General features: G+C 46.7%; 1 protein-coding gene across 1 annotated transcript in view; it reads right to left on the reverse strand.

Annotated features, from left to right (window-relative positions):
* The window catches only part of MSRB2 (methionine sulfoxide reductase B2), a 29,869-nt gene extending 11,695 nt beyond the window's left edge, over positions 1 to 18,174 (reverse strand). Inside the window, exons 1-3 of the mRNA XM_040433020.1 lie at positions 17,959 to 18,174; positions 1,455 to 1,561; positions 1,230 to 1,306 (exon numbers count right to left, since the gene is read on the reverse strand). Of these exons, the coding sequence (XP_040288954.1) occupies positions 1,230 to 1,306; positions 1,455 to 1,561; positions 17,959 to 18,064 (290 nt within the window). The 5' untranslated portion in view covers positions 18,065 to 18,174. The remainder of the gene's footprint in view (positions 1 to 1,229; positions 1,307 to 1,454; positions 1,562 to 17,958) is intronic.
* Positions 18,175 to 21,312: the final 3,138 nt, after the last annotated feature.

The following is a 21,312-nucleotide window of genomic DNA, read 5'->3' on the forward strand; positions in this document are numbered from 1 at the left end:
ATTTCTTTTGTTAGGAGGCGCTGACTAACTTTGCATTTGCATTGTTGGGTTGCTGACTACCACAACCTTGGTCGCACATTCCTCCAATCTTTCCTACAGGGTTTCTAATTGGTGCATGATTAAGCATATTGAATATATTTATAGAAGAGCCACCACATTATGGTGCTGGGTTTTGCTGCCCAGTACAGAATTGCCTGGCAATTTACTACCCCACTGGTTGCTAACAGTGCAATTTTTCTGGAGAGAGAAGTCCTACACAGGTTTTCTCACTATTAAGTAGTAAATAAGTTAGGACCAACTAGGCCTGGTGTGTTATAAGTGTATTTTGTAGTTATACATATTGGTTATTTTCCTTTGATTATCATTTTTAATTATTACCTTTAATTATTTGCCTTATAATGTAATGTTATTCTGTAGTGAGCTCAGTAACATATACAAGGCTCCATTGTTCAGTGCCGCAGTGAAGGCCGCATTCCTAAATGATGTGCTCTGCACATTGGACATCCCTTAGGAGAGGTGCCAGAAGGTATAATCTTTTGTGCATTAACAAAGAGCTACAAGCTCCAGGAGACATCATGTGAAGAAGGATGTCTGGTACTACAATTCTCGTATCACCTTGGGCCTCGGTCATGTGCTATGCCAGTAACATGGCCAAATGGAGCTTGTTTGTTGGTTTGAACAAAGGTTAGAGCGATTGTTTGTTACAATGTACATGGATGTGAGTTGTTTGTATAGTTATTCACACTTAGTAAATATTTTTTATCACTTAACCCCTGTAAGCCTATTTATTTTTGAATCTTTGAATTCACGTTAAAACACCTGGTCATTACAGACATTCATACAAAGAGGATTTCGGTTGGCACTCGGAGGTCACTGGTGTATGTGGCAGGGTCAGATCCAGTGGAATATAGAAGAAATCCCAGCACTCACTATCTTCAATCAGTTAGCTTCTTTTATTGTTCACAAATATAGTTATAACAGGGATGAATTTCAGCCCACCCTGGTTGATAAAGGCTCAGGATGGGCCAAAATGCGTCCCTGTTATAACTATATTTGTGAACAATAAAAAAAACTAGCTGATTGACGATAGCTAGTGCCAGGATTTCTTCTTTAGTAAAGACATTAAACAGAGTTTTCCTTTCAACCAATCTATGTGAAATGACATTAGAGTGAGATTGCAGGCAAGTAACATTACAATACAATGGACACATGCAGTGTTCCAATTTTACCTGAACAATGGAGTGTTGCAGCACACACAGTGATATGTCCCTTCTTCAGTGTGGTTCAGGTAGATGCCACTGAAAGGCTAAGCAGACAGACAGGAGGTTATTACAATGTAGCACGATGTCACTCTTTACCACCAGTAAACACACCTTACTTGCCAATGTAATTCATGGGCAGGAATAATGAGCCCATGGTGATGTTACCAGAATTCCTGTGTGTATTTTGCTCACCAGTTCCGTGCCCTTTTCCCTGGTCACATAGTATTGCTCTGGGGTGAGTTTCTCTTGCCAGTCAGTGGAAACAACAGACTCATCGTATCTTGTAAGTGACCCTAAGCCTTAAATATAAGGTAAAAAAAAGAAAATCATTTGCATCCAATCAGAAAATCAAAGACTCAGCAAAGTAATCGGATCACGAGTTGGATCTCTGCCCTAGTCCAGAAGGTGTCTGAACTGTTTGTAAAACCTCTGCCCATCATAGAGATGGGGAAATCAAAGTCCAAGAGGTGTCTCAACTATTGGTGAAGCCTCTTCCCACCACAAATAAGAGTCCATTCACAAGGCGGAACTTGCAGTTTTATATCTTGGCAAGGGTTCCGCACCAAAATTCCAGTGAGAGCGGCAGGGTGTCCGACTCCCATTCAGTGGTGCTAAAACTATGAGGGAGTCTTCTGCATTCAAAGTGCAAACCAAGGCAAAAACAGTGGCAGCTTCTGCCACCAAATACGCTGCAGATTTTGTGAACATACCCTAAGTGTAAATCATGCTCAACACAAGAATCTCCAGCATTATATGAATTAGACTATGAGTAAATTCTGCACACACGATAGATCTGCTGGTGCTAATGGCTGCACAAGTGACATCATGCATGGTGCGCTGAAGACAACAGTGACATCATCAGTCTCAGTGCCTATAGAATAGTCCTCTGAAGCAGCGGTCCGGTTTGGGGGGTCACTCGTGCAGTTTGGCAGAGTCTCTTCTACTAAACACTGGTCTCTATCTGCAGACAACTAGGGGCTCTAATAGAAACTGTATATAAGAAGAGCTAACAGAACTAGAAGCGTATAGTGGGAGGAGTGGAGCGAATCACAACCTAAACAGAAACAATATTGCAGTTTCAGTCTGCCATAGACTGGTATAGAGTTTCAATGCATGTCTATGGGAATGACTAATGACAGTTTTCCCAAATATAAACAAGTTATCAGACATAACAGTGCTAAACCAGATAGAGAAAAGGTCAATGTGTCTGTTTTTTCTCTCCAAAATTTTGGATAGTCCCTTATAGTAACTGTAGAAGATGTCTAGCTTCTTAGTGCATGGACAGAAAGTCCCAAAGTCTCTCCGTATTAGCTAGCTGTGTATTACCCTTCCCACAGTGTAGTACAAACACAGCGCAATAATGAACAGAATATATTACAATAAACATACAAAATGCAGTTCAACCATATGAAACAGTAGAAGTCATAGTGCAAGATAACCCTTCAAAGTGCAATAAAGTAGGGAGTTAATGGCTTTGTATAGCAGCAATAGGGGCAAACATCTACAAACGTCCATAGTCCAAAGTACCCTTTTTACAGGGCACTAAAATAGACACCACAAAATAGAGTATTAACATGTCTTGCCCCGAATGTGACTCAATTATGGGATGCTATAGCTAGCTTTGTTACAAGGCACATGAACTGTCACTATTATGTGGTTGCTGTGGTTGGCACTGTTATAGGGGCACTGTGGCTGGGCATCTTTGGAGGACATTGTGGGTTTTGGCATTATTGCTTACATTGTTCCTGTCACTGTTATGGGGATACTCTAGTTGTCGCTATTATGGGGGTACTCTGGCTGTCACTCTTATGAGGATACTGTTACTGCATGGGAATAATAGATTGCAGAAATATTACAATATTTGAGGGTAAATATTTACATCTGGACACCACCGATGAAAAAGTGGATGCCGTTTATGGAAAAATAGGCCCTTTTTACTAGTCCTGGACAATCCCTTTAAAACATGGCAGCGATTCCAAATGAATGGATTAAATAACTTTTCCAGACCAAAATATATGTGTCCTGAGCACATGACCTCCAAGTGCAAAGCAGTATTCACTGACATGTAGAATATGATTGGCACTTGTGAAGAATGCCGACAGCACAGGAGGGACAGAAATACTCGAAGTCCGCTCAGGTCACGTCTTGTTGGAAGCGCGTCAGCTGTGTGTCTGTATGATTGCAGCCAGGATGCAGATAACATTATCAGGTCAGGCACAGTCTACGGCTCATTATTATTTATTAACCAGGCATCCTGCCATAACCAATTATGAAATAAAGGACTGACAACCAGGTATAGACAATGACAACGGTGCACAAACAATTAATATATAGCACCTATTATATATAGCACCATTCCAATGAAGGGAAATAACAGTCTTTCATAGACCGCCCCCTGTTGGTAACTCACAGAATCACCATAATTACTCTAACTTGAACGTCTTGTGAACTGGCAGGTCTTAAAGGTTTTTTTTTAGGTTTACTATGGTTTTTAACAGATATACTCATGTACTTGATCACCTCGTGTTCATCTTCCCCATGCTTTTTTTCAATATTGCCTCTCCTGACCGGTTTTCACCATGTAAACCAATCCCTCTGGTTGTTTCCATCCTGTATGTAGCACTTCCTGTTCCTGTATCCAACAAACACATGATGCACTTCTCCTTCCTCTACCACAGCTCCAGCACCGCCCCTAACCACACCCAGCTAGTTTATAGCTCCTCCCACCCAGGTAGTTAGATGGACACTCCCCTACCGCTGCCCCACCCATGGACCTAACATTGCAGGAAATAAAGAGCTGCATGGACATGGTCATGTGACCACAGCCCAGAACGGGAGATTGGAGCAATAAAAGTAAAAGAAATACATTACACAATTACAGCTACCTTCAGAAATGCTGATGCAAACCGGAAAACCGGCGTAGTACCAATTCACTGTTTCATGCAGCCCCCGACACTGACACAGTGAATAGAAGGCTCTGTCCACTCTGTAGTTTTGGTGCCGATGTACTGCATCTCAGCACCGAGGGCTCCGGGGCACTTCCGGGACTGTGCGGCCATGCCGCAAAAGATAGGACATGTCCTAGCTTTAGCCGCAACATGCAGATCGTAGACCCAATTTAAGTCAATGGGTCTCCCCCGTGATGTAAGATGCACACGGCCGATGTCTGGGTTTTGCACAACTGTGTTTGCGGTCCGCAAAATGGACATGGTCATGTGAATGCACCCTAAATGTGAGCTGAGTTGCAGTCCCTTGCACAGACATACAGTGCATGGAACCTTCTTCAGACTCCATCCAGTGTATAGTTTCCAGGTGCCAGTGGCTGCCCAAGACAGTTGATCGGTGGGGTTGCCAGGTGTTAGACCCCACTGATCTGGTATTGAGGACCAGTGATGGCCAGTTCGCAGTGTTCGCCAGCGAACACATGCGGGCTGCCATCTTGACTCACAAGTCCGGCGATGCACAGGTAAGCCCTTACCTGTGCCTGTGTCGGGAGCCGGTTTGAAACAAATGCGGTCACCGGGAGCCGGCAGTTCAGAGAACAGCACGATGAAGGCCCCCGGCGGCTGTTCTCGGAAATGCCTGCTCCCGGTGACCGCAATTCAGATCGGCTCCCGGCACATCGCCGGACTTGTGAGACAAGATGGCAGCCCGCATGAGTTCGTTGGCCAACACTGCGAACTGGCCATCACTGTTGAGGACCCATCCTGATGAAAAACCCCTTTAAAATAAATTGTGTCTTGTTTTCCAAGGTACACGTAGGTTGATGTATCCCCGATTACAGTGACAGGACGTTTAGAGATGACAACAATCATAGATAAGAAAGAGAAAAAAAATGCCAGACAGTCCAGCAATAGTAACATAATCCTAGGAGGTCACGATATGTCATCAGCGCACGGATGATCCCGGGACTTGGGCCATATCCATAGAAATCCAGAATCGTGAAAACCGAGCATCGATATAAAAACAATCATTTATTTCTGCATTTAAAAATGAAGAAATAAGGTATTGTTTTTATATTGGTTGCTGGATTTTTACAATGCTGGACAACAAGAAGGCACCATGATGACCTGCAGATATGGGTGCAGTCAGTTTTTTTAATCTGTGGTCTGCATTTTGCAGACATATTCTATTTTCGGAACAGACATGCAGATACAGAAAACACACAAATGATCCGCATACTTTTTGAAGGAGTATGTCCGTTGTGCAAAAGGAAAGAACATGTCCTAAACTTGGCTGCAGAATGCGGACCACGGATCCATTGAAATCAATGGGTCTGCAAAAAATAAGGAAGCAACACAGATGATATCCGTATTTTGCGGATTCACAATTTGCACACCGCATGAGGCCTTATAGGCAGCCATTCCAGGGTTGTTCCCTATGAAATTCAGCTCAAAACTGTACTTCCAGACATATCTGTCCCCCCACCGCAATATAGTGACATTTCAGACGGCACACAACAATAGTCACTGGTTAGTAAATAGTTACTCATTAGGGAAGCATGTTAGACCAATAGACTCAGATATCATTATTTTTACTGTATCAGAGGCACCCACTCTCAGAAATGCTGGTGCATAATTATATGGAATTTAGATTTATTAATAGAAGGACTTCATGTAGGGAAGGATGACTGGGACCCCCACTGATCACAAAAAAGGGGGCCCCATATTCCTCTGCAGCCCCCCTGAGATGAACGGAGTGGCTAGTCGGGCATGCGTACAGCCGATACATTCATTTCTATGGGAGTTCCCGCGATAGCTGAGCAAAGAGCCGAGTACAGTATCTCCGGAATTCCCATAGAAATTAATGGAGTAGCCGCATGCATGCCCGATCAGCCGCTTCGTTCATTTCAGGGGGGCTGCAGGGGGTATGGGGCCCACGTTCTCATGATCATGGGGGTCCGACTGCTAGCACCCCTACCAATATAATAGTTATCCCTTATCAAATACCCCTTTAACGGTGCTCATACACTACACATAGAGGTCAGCTGAGCGCTCCCGGGGCAGGCTATTCCTCCCACTCAGGAAAGCAAATATGTCTTCAATGGGGAGAGAGGGAATATGCTGGACACACATATTAGGTGTAAACCAAAATCAGCAAGTTCAGCCTACCATCTAATGAGTCTCTCTTGGGGCTCCCAATCTAATCTTTTGCAGAAAATAAGGATGCCGTCTGTGTGGCATCTGCATTTTTTGCAAACCCATTGACCTCAGTGGGTCCGTCATTCACATTTTGCAAACAAGTATAGGGCATATTCTGTCTTTTCGTGGAATGGACATACAGATGCGGAAGGCACATGGACGATTTGTGTGCTTTCCGCATCCGTATGTCAGTTCCGCAAAAAGATAGACTATGTGGGCAAAATATAGACCACAGACCCATTGAAAGCAAGGGGGTCTGCAAATAAAAAGCAAACGGCACACAGACCGCATCCGTTTTGTGGATTCGTGACTTGCGGAATGCAAAACTAATAGGTTAAGGCCTCATGCATATAACCATATCATTATGTCCTTGGAGTGAAGGAAGAAACCAAAGTACCTGGAGGAAACTCAAAACACAAACACAGGCAGAACATACTAAGGCCTTATGCACACGGCCGTTGCCCGGCCGTGGTCGTATTGCGGCCCGCAAACAGCAGGTCCGCAATATGCAGGCAACGGCCGTGTGCTCCCTGCATCACGGATGCGGACCCATTCACTTGAATGGGTCCACAATCCGGAGCTGCAGTGCGGAACTGGGGCATGGAACCCCATGGAAGCACTATGACATATACTTATTCACGTTAGAAAAAAGACGACTGAGGGGAGATCTAATTACTATGTATAAATATATCAGGGGTCAGTACAGAGATCTATCCCATCATCTATTTATCCCCAGGACTGTGACTGTGATGAGGGGACATCCTCTGCGTTTGGAGGAAAGAAGGTTTGTACACAAACATAGAAAAGGGTTCTTTACGGTAAGAGCAGTGAGACTATGGAGCTCTCTGCCTGAGGAGGTGGTGATGGCGAGTTCACTAAAAGAGTTCAAGAGGGGCCTGGATGTATTTCTGGAGTGTAATAATATTACAGGATATAGCTACTAGAGAGGGGTCGTTGATCCAGGGAGTTATTCTGATTGCCTGATTGGAGTCGGGAAGGAATTTTTTATTCCCCTAAAGTGAGGAAAATTGGCTTCTACCTCACAGGGTTTTTTTTGCCTTCCTCTGGATCAACTTGCAGGATGACAGGCCGAACTGGATGGACAAATGTCTTTTTTCGGCCTTATGTACTATGTTACTATGTTACATGCTTCCATGGTGTTTCTGTCCGTGCGGACGGATCACGGACCCATTCAAGTTGAACGGGTTTCGATCATTCCTGGCTACCGCACGTTGCCCGTGTATTGGGGACCGCAAATTGCAGTTCCCAATGCACGGAACTGACGCACAACGGCCATGTGCATGAGGCCTAAGGGGAGCTCCGTTCCATTTTCCGTTCTTCTGATCTGTCAGAAGAACAAAAAAAAAAATGATGTGAACCCTCCATAACTCCATGGTACCCCTGGCCAAATTCAATTGCAGGACTCCAGCACTGAAAGTCAAAAGTGTTAACCACTGAGCCATCAGCGTTTCAGTACCCGCCAGAGAGAAGAAACAATGAATGCTTGGATATATGGGATATACGAGCTCTATCTGCAGTGTCCCACTTAGTGATGGTTGTGGTCACTTTTGTATATTACTATATAATTTATATCTGTGTACCCTGTGATTCCGATTAACAGGCTGTTTAGTTTCATTTCATCCGTTCGCCCCTAGGTGGTGCTGGCACCACATATATATATAGCTGAGGGTGTGCTAATGCAGGAGAGAACAGTAGAACAGGAGAAGAGATCTGAGTAGTTAGGTGTGGAGAGGAGCAGTACAGGCCTAGTCCACCATGTAGCTGCCATATTAGCCCCTTGGCTCTGGTCAGGCCAAGGGAGCACTAAGAACAAGAACAATATTCCAGCAGCATAGCCAGGGCAGTCTTTAATATTGATTGGACCCTGGGCAAGAATTTACTTGGGCCCCCTGGATCCCGCCTTCCCACACCCTAGCATGCAATCACGCCCTCCACCACAACACACACACACAAAACAAAAAAAATCCACACACCTCGTAGAGTAGTAAACTTTAATAATGATGAGTGGCCACTAGAGGTGTTCCTTGGCAGTAAAGGACGGGCCGGACCTGGGCTGCAAGCCTGGAGTAAGGCCTGCATGACTGGGTTTGGAGGGAGTAGAGAGAAAATGGCAGGTAAGGGGTTAAGGACGGTAAAGGGAGGGGAGTGGCTGGTAGGAGAAGGAAGATAGTTAAAAGGGGGGACCAAAGGCGGGAAAGGGGCCATTTTTAGTGGGCACAGTGAAGGGATCAGTTGTCCTCCCCACCCCGCACCGGCGCAGAGTGAGGAGCCCCTCCAGGGACCCTCCGGTTCATGCAGCTGTGGGGCAGGTTAGTTCCAGGCGGGCACGGGCCGGGAGGAATCCGGCAGCACAGCGGGACCCAGGCCTGGGGAGAGGATCCCCTTCTTCTTCAGTGGATGTGGGCGGCAGGGGAGCAGGACCAGGTGCGGCAGGACCTCTGGACAGAGGTTCCGATGCCCAGTGTGGGAGAGATTGCAGGGGTAAGCAGCAGGAACGGCATGGCCAAGATGAAGGCTCAGCATCTTCTTCCAAGGCTGAACAGCGCAGTCTTCTGGAGCTTTGGTGACACCTAGTGGTACGGCAATGGAACTGCACGCCCGGGCTACAGGTGGAGAAGAAATCTCTGCAGAGGATTTCCTGAGGATCCCAGGACAGGGGGGACGACTGCACGCAACACCCTCAAGCTCGCGTTCTGGCTGGCGGAGTCACAGCATCTGCGCAGCCAGGTGAGTCGCAAGGGGTTAACCCCTTGGCGGTGGCAAATCTGATGGAGACCCTAGGGGTGGGGGGTTAGGGGAGCTTTGGGCCGGTTTACGGGAGTTGGTGCGGGGTTAAATGGCACCTGGGTCGACGGCAGGGTCGCCATTGGCGGCGTGGGGTGTTTCAGGGGAGGGGAGCTTCGTTCAAGAGGGGATGACTGCGAGCAGCGGTAGTAGTGGTGGGGCTGGAAGGACTTTAGCGGAGTCGGGAGGTGATAAGGACGGAAAAATAGACGTTAATAAAGGATGGCGATGCACCGCGTTTGGATGACACGGCAAAGGGCACATTTAAAGCAAGAGGTGCGAGATAAAATTTGGAAAGGGGAGTATGTGAACATTTTTTCTCTACTCCCTTTCGAGCGTTTTCAGCTGGATAGAGAGCGGACGGAGGATAAGAAAAGGAGGATGAGGATAAGCGGCGTTCTCATCCGATTCCGCGTACGTTCTCAAATTGGTTGCAGGCCTTTGTGATCCTGGCCAGTGTTATAGGGGAAAAGGCACCGGAGAATTGTTCTGCCCTTTTTTGTTATTTAGACGCTATTGGGGAGGCGTATCGGGTTTACGGGGGGCTTGCTTGGTTGCGTTATGACGAGCAGTTTCGTCAGCACAAGGCGGTGCGTCCTAGTATCAGGTGGGACCACAAGGATATAGCGGTGTGGTTGCGGGTGACGGCTCCGGTTATGGCAGGGCAGTCCTTTCACTGGGAAGCCAGGGGTTCCGGACAGTCGGAGCACTCGGCGGCGGTTCAGAAGGGTTTGTGCTTCTTCTTTAATGAGGGCACATGCAAGTATGGGGACAAGTGCAAGTTTAAGCATGAGTGCTCATCTTGCGGGGGGGGGGGGGGGGGAGCATGGAGCCGCTCGGTGTATCCGGAGCAGGAAAGGGAAGGGGAAGGGCGACGTGCTGGGAAAAGGGCTGGACGCCCATTCGGTTAATCGGAATGGAGCCCTTGTGCATGTTGTGAGTATTCTTGTTTTTTTGCTACCCAATTACTCTTTGCCTTCTCCCTCCTGGCTACTGTTTTTGACCTCAGACTGTTTGGTGACCATCCTCCAGTTTTTATATGACCCATAGTTGAAATCAGGACAGTCTCTCCAACTTAGCAGTTACTCTTAACTGAGGTGCAGACAACTTTCTGCAGATTTCCCTGGTAATCTGACTTGACAGTGTTCTCTAGCTGCTGTGTGGCTTGTGAATATATGGACCAGGTGGAGGCGGAGTTTTTGAGGGCCGGCTTCTGGGAGGGTTTTCGGATCCCATTTGTTGAAGGGAGAGGTTCGGTGGGGGTGGGGAGGAATTCGCGTTTGGCGCTGGATTTTCCAGGTATAGTCTCAGATAAGTTGCAGAAGGAAGTTGAGTTGGGGCGCATGTCAGGCCCGTTTACAGGTCCTCCGATGCAGGATTGGAGGTTTTCCCCTTTAGGGGTGGTTCCAAAAAAGGATCCTGGAAAATTTCGGCTGATTCATCATCTATCGTTTCCCAACGGGGATTCGGTTAATGATGGGATTGCGCCCGAGTTGTGTTCAGTAGTTTATAGGTCGTTTGACAAGGCGGTTCGTTGGGTTCGCAAATACGGTCAGGGAAATTACTGGCAAAGGTTGATATTGAGTCGGCCTTCCGGTTGTTGCCCAGTGCATCCTGACTGTCAGCATCTGTTGGGCTGTTGTTGGGAGTTTTTTTTTTTTTCTGGATCAATGTCTTCTTACGGGTTGCTCCATTTCGTGCTCGTATTTTGAGAAGTTCAGAAAGTTTTTGGAATGGGTGCAGCGGGATTGGTCGGGGTGGCGGTATATCATTCATTATTTGGATGATTTTCTGTATATTGGGCCCCCGGGCTCGAATGGATGCTCGGTTATGCTGCATTCTTTTGAGGCGATGGCGAGACAGTTTGGGGTACCGCTGGCTCGGGATAAGACGGAAGGGTCAACCACGGCTTTAAGTTTCCTGGGTATTGTCATCGATACGGTTGCAATGCATTGGATTTGGGGCTTATTTTTAAGGGCATTGGTGCGCGGGGGTGTGGCCTGAACAATGGAATGCTGAAGGTTGGGTGAAGAATATGGCTCTGCTAGAACTTTTCCAGATAGTGGTGGGGGTGTCAGTGTGGGGCACACCTTTAGGAATCGGAAGGTGCGTTTCCATTGCGATAACTTGGGGGTAGTGGAAGCCATTAATCGCTTGTCGGACTCTTACCCTCCGGTTGTTCAGCTTTTACAGCATTTGGAATTCGTTTGTTTGTTGTTGAACGTGTGGATTGTGGCTTCTCATGTGCCTGGGGTCAGCAATTCGCTTTCAGAAGCTGGCACCGGATGCGGACGAGCAGAGAGTGATATGCCTGACGGAGTTGTGGAATCTGCCCTTCGGTCTGTAGAGGATTTGTTGCGGGGGTCATTGGCAGGCGGTACATGGGCTGCCTATAAGGGCGTGGGGTTTCTGGGAGTCTTGGAGGCAGCGTTTAAGGGGGAAGGGGTTGGAGGATGAGGTCTTGTTGCTGTTGGGGCATTGTAGGGAGGAAGGGTGGTCGGTGTCTCGTATTACAAGTTTGATGGCGGGGGTGGCTTTTGGGTGTAGGTGTAGGGGCGTGCGGGATGTGTCGAAGTCATTTTTGGTGTTGCAAGATTTGAAGGGTTGGAGGCGTTTCAGCTTTTAGGCCAATTGTTTACGAGGTTAGAACAGGTTTGCATGTCCACAGCAGAAGTGCAATTGTTTCGTTTGGCCTTTTCTTTGGCCTTTTTTGGGGCTTTGCGGTTGGGCAAATTGGTTAGCCCCAGCAGGGTCTGGGCTGGGGGATTGCGTAGAGAGGACGTGGACCTATATCAGGATAGGGTGGAGTTTGTTATCCGCAGGTCAAAGACAGACCAGTTGGGCAGGGGTTGCAGGGTGGTTTTGTCTGGGGGTCGGACACTTGCCCCGGTGAGGTGTCTCCGGGATTTTTGTTTACTGGGGGTTTTAGGTCACCCTTTGTTGGTAAATGAAGACGGGTCGTTTCTGTCGCATTTTCAATTTATTTAGATTTTTAGGGTTTGTTTGGGGCTGGATCCGTTGCTTTTTGGGTGGCATTTGTTTCGGATTGGGGCTGACACGGAGGCGGCGAGGAGGGGTCTGGGGGACGAGGTGATCTGTCGGATCGGGCGTTGGGAATCCATCCGTTCTCGTTCATTTCGGCTGGACCTTAACGGGGTCTGAGTATTTTGGGGGTAATTATTTATTTCGAACGGGGTTGATGGTGGCGTTTCCTTGTTTTGTTTTTCAGGTGTTCCAGCGTGCTTAGTGTGGATCCTGGGGCACTCTTTTGTGTTTTGGAGGGCTTTACGCGCGGCGGTCTGGCCGGACGGCAGCTGTTGGGGTTTCGGAGATGTGAGGCGGTGATACGCTGGCTGGGCCTTTGAGGTATGGTGTGAAGTAGGGTTCTGCCAGAGTTTTATAGGTTTGCATGGCTAGATGAAGCTCCTGGGATTTTAGTTTTGCATGTGGGAGGAAAGGACTTAGGGGTGCGCCCGTTTAGGGAGCTGATTAAGGACATCAAGTTCGACTTGTTAAGATTGTGGACGCAGTTCCCGGGGGTCGTGCCAGTGTGGTCAGATATCGTGCCGAGGAAGAGGTGGAGGGACGCGAGGTCGGTAGTGAGGGTCAAAAAGGCCCGAATTAAGGTGAATCTGGCGGTGGCGGAAGGGGGAAATGGGGCAATCTGCCCAGGTGTAGCCCAGGTTTGCACAGTTCTGCCTCTGAGCTGGCGGCTATACAGCTAGAGGTAATTTAGTTGAGGGGCGGGGCAGATTTCCGCCAGGCTTTGGGGCTCCAAGGACCCTCCCCGTTTAGGATAGTTTTGGGGTCGTTCAGGGGCCTTAAGGAAAGAAGGCCGTTGGGGATGTTATATGTTGTTTATGGTATTTATGTTATTTATGTTGTTTTTGTTAATAAAATGGCTGCTGTGGCCAACTAAATCCTCCTTTGGGTAAGTGTCTTTCTTGGGGTTAAGGGAAGTTGGGAGGTGGTGGCAGCTAGGAGGTTGGAGCGAGTCGACAATACCCTAGTCATGTAAATACTGCCTATTGTTCTGAAAAGTCAATGTTTACATTAAAAAGCTTGCAGAGACATGCTATAGACACCAGAACTACTACGTTTAGCTGTTGTGATTCTGGTGACCATAGTGTCCCTTAATATAGAGAATTTTTTTTTTTAAAAAGCACAACTTCTGACACAAATATATAGTATTTTGCAGATTAATATTATTATTTTTTTACAATGTGCAGATAGTACTGTACTACTAACCCCTCCATCCACCCCTACATACAGGGTAATACAGCGCCACATACCACTTACATCCAGTGACGTCTCTTTGATGTAGATATTCTCCTTCCTCATCTTCTCCTTTCAGACCAGACCACCATTTTTCAGCCATATCTCATCTCTGCAGTTTGACAAACAAATCTTAGTTTACTACTTTTCCATCATCCTCCCATCTTCTGGACAAATCATCCTACCACCCCCAATACTGTGCCACTGTGCTCCCCAATACTATAATTGCAGAAACAGATAAACCCCCTGATAATAGTAGTACCATGCAGATAGTGCCCTTCAATAATTATTGGCACACAGTGCCCTAAAATAACTACGCCCCTGACACTAATAGTGTAAACATAACGTCCCCCAAAAATAATTGTGGTAAGCTGATACTGTGCCAAGGTGCCCCCACAGTAATAGTGCTCCCAAAAGTCCCACCAATAGGAATAATTCTCTGCTAGAGCACACATGGTAGTAATAGTGCTCCTACAGTGCCCCCAACATGTCCCCACTGTGCCCCAGAAGTAATAATGCTCCCATAGTGCCCATACTAGTAATTATGTTCCCCATAGACCCCCAGTAGTAATAAAGCCCATTATAATGCCCCCAGTAGTAATAATTCTCCTTATAATGTGCCCATGCAAAAAATACCCCCTTTTAATGCCCCCAGTTGAGCTAATGTCCCCATAGTGCCCCCATAATGTGCCAGTATAAAATATTCCTATATAGTGCCCCTAGTAAATGCCCCATAGTGCTCCTCTCCCCCTTCTTCTTAGTGCCCCCCATAATGTACCAGTAAAATGCCCCATATGTAGTGCCCCAGTAGATGCCCTCAGTGTCCCCCATAATTTGCAAGTATAAAATACCCCTTCTTAGTGCCCCCCATAGTACTCCTCTCTCCTCTTCCCTATAGTACCCATCCTAATGTGCCCCAGTATAAAATACCCCTATACAGAGTCCCCCATATAAAATACCCCTTCTTTGTGGCCTCAGTAGAAGCCCCCATAGTGTTCCTTCCCCCATATAAAATACCCCTTCTTTGTGGTCTCAGTATATGCCCCCATAGTGCCACCCAATAATGTGCCAGTAAGTGCCCCCATAGATGCCCCCACAGTGCCCCCAATAATGTGCCAGTAAGTGCCCCCATAGATGCCCCCACAGTGCCCCCAATAATGTGCCAGTAAGTGCCCCCATAGATGCCCCCACAGTGCCCCCAATAATGTGCCAGTAACATGTGCCCCCATAGATGCCCCCCAATCATGTGCCAGTAACAAGTACCCCCATAGATGCCCCAATCATGTGCCAACAAGTGCCCCATAGATGCCCCCAATCATGTCCTAACAAGTGCCCCCATAGATGCCCCCCAATTAGGTGCTAGAAACAAGTGCCCCCATAGATGCCCCCAATCATGTGCCAGTAAGAAGTGCCCCCATAGATGCCCCCAATCATGTGCCAGTAACAAGTGCCCCCATAGACGCCCCAATCATGTGCCAGTAGCAAGTACCCCCATAGATGCCCCCCAATCAAGTGCCAGTAAAAGGTGCCCCTAATCATGTGCCAGTAACAAGTGTCACCATAGATGCCCCCCAATCATGTGCCAGAAACAGGTGCCCCCAAATCATGTGCCAGTAGTAGTAGTACCATATAAAAAAAAAATAAAAAAAAATTATACTTGCCTCGATCAGGCTGGCAGCGATGCGATGCAGGCCTCTTCCGGCCTGTGTCTCGTGCTGTACGGCTCAGGCGGCGCGATGACGTCATCGCGCCGTCTGCACCGGCCTCTGATAGGCTGCAGGCCTAGTGCCTGCAGCCTATCAGAGGAACGGGGAAGAGAGACGCCTCTCCCTCCCCTGCGCCGCCGCAGCACAGCCGTCTGTATCGCTGTCCTGAGGACGGCGATACAGATGACTATGGAGATGAGCGCTTCCACAATGGAAGCGCTCATCTCCCTGTGCCCTGCCGCCGCCCCCCACGTCACCAGTGGCCAGTGGGGCTCAAGAGGCAGCTGCCCCTTTTGCCCCGTGTTAAAGACGGCCCTGTGCATAGCATAGCACAGACCGGTCTATTTCTGGATATGGAGAAAATCTAGTGGAGGTTAGAGCTAAATTAGCCAGTGGACTTCAAAAGCAACAGTGACCAGGAGGAACCTAAAACTACCTAGACACAGCCGGATGATTAGTGTGCAGAATTATCCTTTACCACATGCCTCTATGGACATAGTGGAACGTAATTCCTCAGTGAGCATCCATTCCAAAGAATGGAGCAGAAGACTGATACCTTCCATTAGGGAGACCGCCCTGTTGATTGCTACTGACCAGTAAGAGTTTATTATATCCAGTACCTGAGTGCTAGAGTGTGGACGAAGTATAGACAGATATAGAGACAAGGACAACTCTTCAAATTGAAATTGCCAAGCCTGTTACAAGGGATGCAGCTGAACCAATATTTACATTATTGCTTTACCATATGAATGAACTGTACCAACTACCTGAAGATAGAGAATTGACCAAGTAAAGTTCAACTGTTTTACTACTACTGTCTCCTCATCCTTCGTACCACCTTCATTTGCACCTAACGGTGCTGGCGTCACGAACACCAGGGTCCCAGCCTCCAAAGCACCCTAAACACCTATACCATCAACGGCACCTTGACTACCATCTGGCTGGTGATCCCTGTAACAGAGAGTGCCCCGGAGGATTTAGTGCTGTATCCCCCATTACTGCACGCCGGCCCAGGGAGCTACAGAACAGTGAGTAAAACTACTACCCCCATCAGCTCACCATACACTACACTCACATACTGCCCCTGCGGCCCGGTTTCTGCATATTTTGTCCATATGGGAGACTCTGACTCGGACTGATAGTTGTCTGACCCCCTATGCAACAAGGGAGTGAAGATGGAAAAAGGAAATCCCAATACTTCCTATGTGAAGGGCTGTAGGTTCCTCTAAAAAGCTTTGCTACACTGAGCCATGCCCAATTTCCTGACTGGATAGTTGACCCCTGAGCTGACTGTATGGACGCACATACCCCTTGACCTACAGCAGAATTTCAAGTCTATGGGCCAGATTTATCATTACTCTGACAGCTCACTCCACTTTAACATATGGCTAAAGTCAGTTTTAGCCAAGTCAGATTTATGATCGGCCCTTTAAGACTGTAATAAATGTGGTTTGACGGTAGCAGTTTATCCGTCAGTAAGCAGCTTTACAAAAGTCGCACATCTTTACGAAAAAGTCGCACGTTTTTATGAAAAAGTCGCATGTTCTATTAAAAAGTCTCATAAGATAAGCATGGTCCTCACTGGAGTGAAATTGGGACTTTTTTGCGACTTTTTTGCGACTTTTTTAAATAGTCCCAATAGTAAATCTGTCTAGAGATTAATTTACATAAGAAAACACGCCCACTTTCAGAAAACTGGCGAGCATAGTGCAGAGCAGAAAAAAGTCGCAAATTTGTGCGCAGTTTTAGCGTTTGGGACTTTTTCACTCCATTATTCTGACCTGAGCTAATGATAAATCTGGCCCTATATCTATATATGAAATACACATTCCCAAAATATTATGAAGCACATGTACTACATTTCATGTCATCCTACAGTTAGGCCTCATGCAAACGATTGTTGAAAACGCGGATAGTCCACCGTTTGTTATCCGCGTCCGTGGTCGGTGGTTCCAGTCCGTCAAAAAAATATAACCTGCCCTATTCTTGTCCGTGAAAAACGGTTAGCGGACGCACAACCGTCTGTCGTCCGCGTCCGTTTTTTCTGGTGACCAGCATATATACCAGTATCCTGGGAAAAATTTCTTTTTTTTAACCTTCCTTTTTTTTTTGGCTGTCCGCCAAAAAAAAAAATAGAAGACACACGGAAACACAACGGAAACAAAAATGGACAACGGAACAACAGATCCCCAATTTGCGGACCACAAAAAAAAACTGTCGTGTGCATGAAGCCTTAGTAGAGAGGTGAAGACCCTCAATGAGATCAATGTGGTAATGTCAGTTCTACCTCATTGTGCTGACCCCCCCCCTGCTATTAGTACAGGAGATATCTCTTCAACCATGATGTTTCTTAATTAAAACCACAGGGCTGTTGGGTTAATTAACCTTCTGGATGTAATTCCCTGGAAATGACCACAGATGGTGCAAAGACAGTGGAAATTTCCAGCCAGCAGCTCTGCCTGATGCAGGACTATCTAGGAAGGATGTTGTCACAATTTTTCTGTTACAATGGGGGTCATTTCCTAACAGCTCAAGCCCCCTTTTTGTGTCTTTTTAACGCCCGTGCGACACAATTTTGTGTGCGATACCAGAAAAATGGAAACCTCAGGAAACACAACAATTGGGGGCATATCTTCTACAAATATACACGTAACAAGATGAGATGGATTGCAATGCAGAAATGCTCAGTACTAATAATACACACATATAATCCATACGTAAAAGCGACAATGACAACCACACAGCATGCTAACATCCTAGCAACCTTACCAGCCTCTGAGTGCACCCTCCTTGCCCTGCTGCCTGGACAGGTGACAGGTGGAAGTCTCCGCTGCCTCATCACAAGGACGCTGAAGCTTCTCAGCAATCTGGCCATGCTGCAGAATTCAAAATAAAGGCTGCAGAGATACAGCAGAGCTGAGTTGGAAACGTGCACAGTGCTGCAGTGTCAGGCTCACCCTGTAGCTAGATGTGTGAGCTCAGCAGAGCCCTGTGCTCATGTCACTCCCCCTCTGATGTCATGAGACACAGCACAGTCTGCAGTTAGTGGGTTAAAGGGCACAGAGGATCCCCCTCTCTGCATTCCTCTACAGTCTCTTTTTACATGGATCTGCTACGTGCATAGTCATAGTGGAGGAGATCATCTGAATTATGAGTAATAAAAATGGGGTATCAGTGTGGTGCACATCTAGGTACGCTACATGGACAAAAGTATTGGGACGCCTACAGGAGCTTTTATGACATCCCATTCTAAATCCGTATGCATTAGGCCCCCTGCACACGGCCGTTTTTTTTTCCCGTTTACTGGCCGTTTTTTGCGTTCCGTATACGGTCCGTATACGGAACCATTCATTTCAATGGTTCCGCCCAAAAAAACGGAATGTACTCCGTATGCATTCCGTTTCCGTATTTCCGTTTTTCCGTTCCGTTCTAACATAGAACATGTCCTATTATTGCCCGCAAATCACGTTCCGTGGCTCCATTCAAGTCAATGGGTCTGCAAACAAAAACGGAACACATGCGGAAATGCATCTGTATGTCTTCCGTTTCCGTTCCGTTTTTTGCTGAACCATCTATTGAAAATGTTATGCCCAGTCCAATTTTATCTATGTAATTACTGTATACTGTATATGCCATACGGAAAAACGGAAAGGAAAAACGGAACAGAAACGGAAGCACAACGGAAACAAAAAACGGAACAACGGATCCGTGAAAAAACGGACTGCAAAACACTGAAAAAGCCATACGGTCGTGTGCAATAGGCTTTAATATGGAGTTGCAATTCTGTAGTGCCCTGGAGCAAGGGTGCTTTGGAGTCTGGACATTTGCCCCTATTGCTCCTAAACAAAGCCATCAATTCACTACATGATTGCACTTGGAAAGGTTAGGGGGTGATGCAGGGGGGGATGCAGTTGCAACAAGTCCTTCAGGTATCCAGGGCCTTGATTGTGCAAGGATTTGAATGTCAATAAGCCAATCTTAAACAGAATTCTCCATTTTATCGGTGGCCAGTGTAGTGAGCGAAGGGTTGGTGTTATGTGGCAATGGCGGGGTTGGCTTGTTAACAGCCTTGCAGCAGCATTCTGTACTCATTGCAGGCGATGCAGGTCTTTGTTTGGAAGGCCTGTGTAGAGAACATTGCAGTAGTCCAACTGTGATGTGATGAAGGCATGAATAAGGTTTGGGAGATCTGCTGGAGGTACGAGGTGTTTAATTTTTGCAATGTTCCTTAGGTGAAAGAAGGAAAGTTTCACAACAGCCGAGATTTGATTCCTGAAGCTTAATTCCCCATCAATCAAGAAGCCCAAGCTGCGCACAAAGTCTGATTTGTTCAGGTCTGAGCTCCCTATCTTTCGTGGTGCTGGCTGAGACTGGAGCTGCTTTGCTGTCGAGCGCTGACCTCCGATAACAAGAAAGTAGATGTCGCTGAGTTCTGAAGATGATCACATTTTCAAGCACCTAGCTCCAATCTGTGGCATGTAGAGGGGGGAAAAGGCCAGATTGAAAGCAAAGTTTTTTAGAAACATGAAACCTAAAAAATCTGATCAAGTCAGGTGGGATGATTGTGTGATGCCTCCTGTTCATCAACATGCCAGCGATCCCTGAGAGGGACAGGATCCTTGAACTGAGACCTTGCCTTTTCAATAGAGCAGATGGCTGTGCTCCTAGTCTGAGATGTCAGCACTGGGGTAGCGTGGGTTGCCGGCACCTGGGGCAAGCCAAGTATTGCTCCCCCCCCAAACTGTGGACATGCCACCTGCAGTCCTATGTAACACCACAGAGAACACAGTGATAACTTTCTGAGTACAGATAATGTAGTAGATGTTTAACTAAAATCCTATGTAACACCCCAGATAACACAGTGGGCCGGGCTGCAGCAGTGTGGGCCAAATTCTCAATCCCCCCCTCCCCCAACCCTACTGTGAAACCCTACTGTGGATGGACAATACATACATCGCGACAAAATATACAGGAGAATACAGTACCACATACCACTTAAATCCAGTGATGTCTCCTCTGATGTACACTCTTTCCTCAATGTCTCCATTCGGAGATAAGACCGCCATGATACCTTCTTTCTGCCGCGTCTCATCTCTGCAGAGTATCACAGAACACATCCTCTCCCTCCTAGTGCCTCAACACTGTACTGTGCTAGTGCCATACAGATTGTCCCCCATAATAATATGCTCCCAAACTGACCTCAATGGTAATAGTGTTCCCTACAGAACCTCCATTAGCAATCCCATTAGTAGTAATACCTTCCATATTGTGATCAATAATAATGCCCCCATAGGGCCCCTAGTAGAAATAAGGCCATTTATAGTGCCCCAGCAGTAACAAGGCCCCTCTATAAGGTACCTCTATAACAGCCCACAGTAGTAATAAAGTCCACTATAGTGTCTGCAGTAGTTATAATGCCTCCTATAGTAGCCCCAGTATTTATAAAGACCTGCTACAATGCCCATGTAGTTATAATGACCCTCTGTAGTGTACCCTGTATTATAATGCCCCCTGTAGTGCCACTAGAAAAAAGACCTTTGTATTATTAGTATATATAATGCCCCCCTGCTTTATTAGAATATATAATAGCCCCCTCTGTATTATTAGAATATACAGGGTGGGCCATTTATATGGATACACCTTAATAAAATGGGAATGGTTGGTGATATTAACTTCCTGTTTGTGGCACATTAGTATATGTGAGGGGGGAAACTTTTCAAGATGGGTGGTGACCATGGTGGCCATTTTGAAGTCGGCCATTTTGAATCCAACTTTTGTTTTTTCAATAGGAAGAGGGTCATGTGACACATCAAACTTATTGGGAATTTCACAAGAAAAACAATGGTGTGTTTTTAACGTAACTTTATTCTTTCATGAGTTATTTACAAGTTTCTGACCACTTATAAAATGTGTTCAATGTGCTGCCCATTGTGTTGGATTGTCAATGCAACCCTCTACTCCCACTCTTCACACACTGATAGCAACACCGCAGGAGAAATGCTAGCACAGGCTTCCAGTATCCGTAGTTTCAGGTGCTGCACATCTCGTATCTTCACAGCATAGACAATTGCCTTCAGATGACCCCAAAGATCAAAGTCTAAGGAGGTCAGATCGGGAGACCTT

This window comes from Bufo bufo, chromosome 5 (genome assembly GCF_905171765.1).
Source record: "Bufo bufo chromosome 5, aBufBuf1.1, whole genome shotgun sequence".
Taxonomy (NCBI): Eukaryota; Metazoa; Chordata; class Amphibia; order Anura; family Bufonidae; genus Bufo; species Bufo bufo.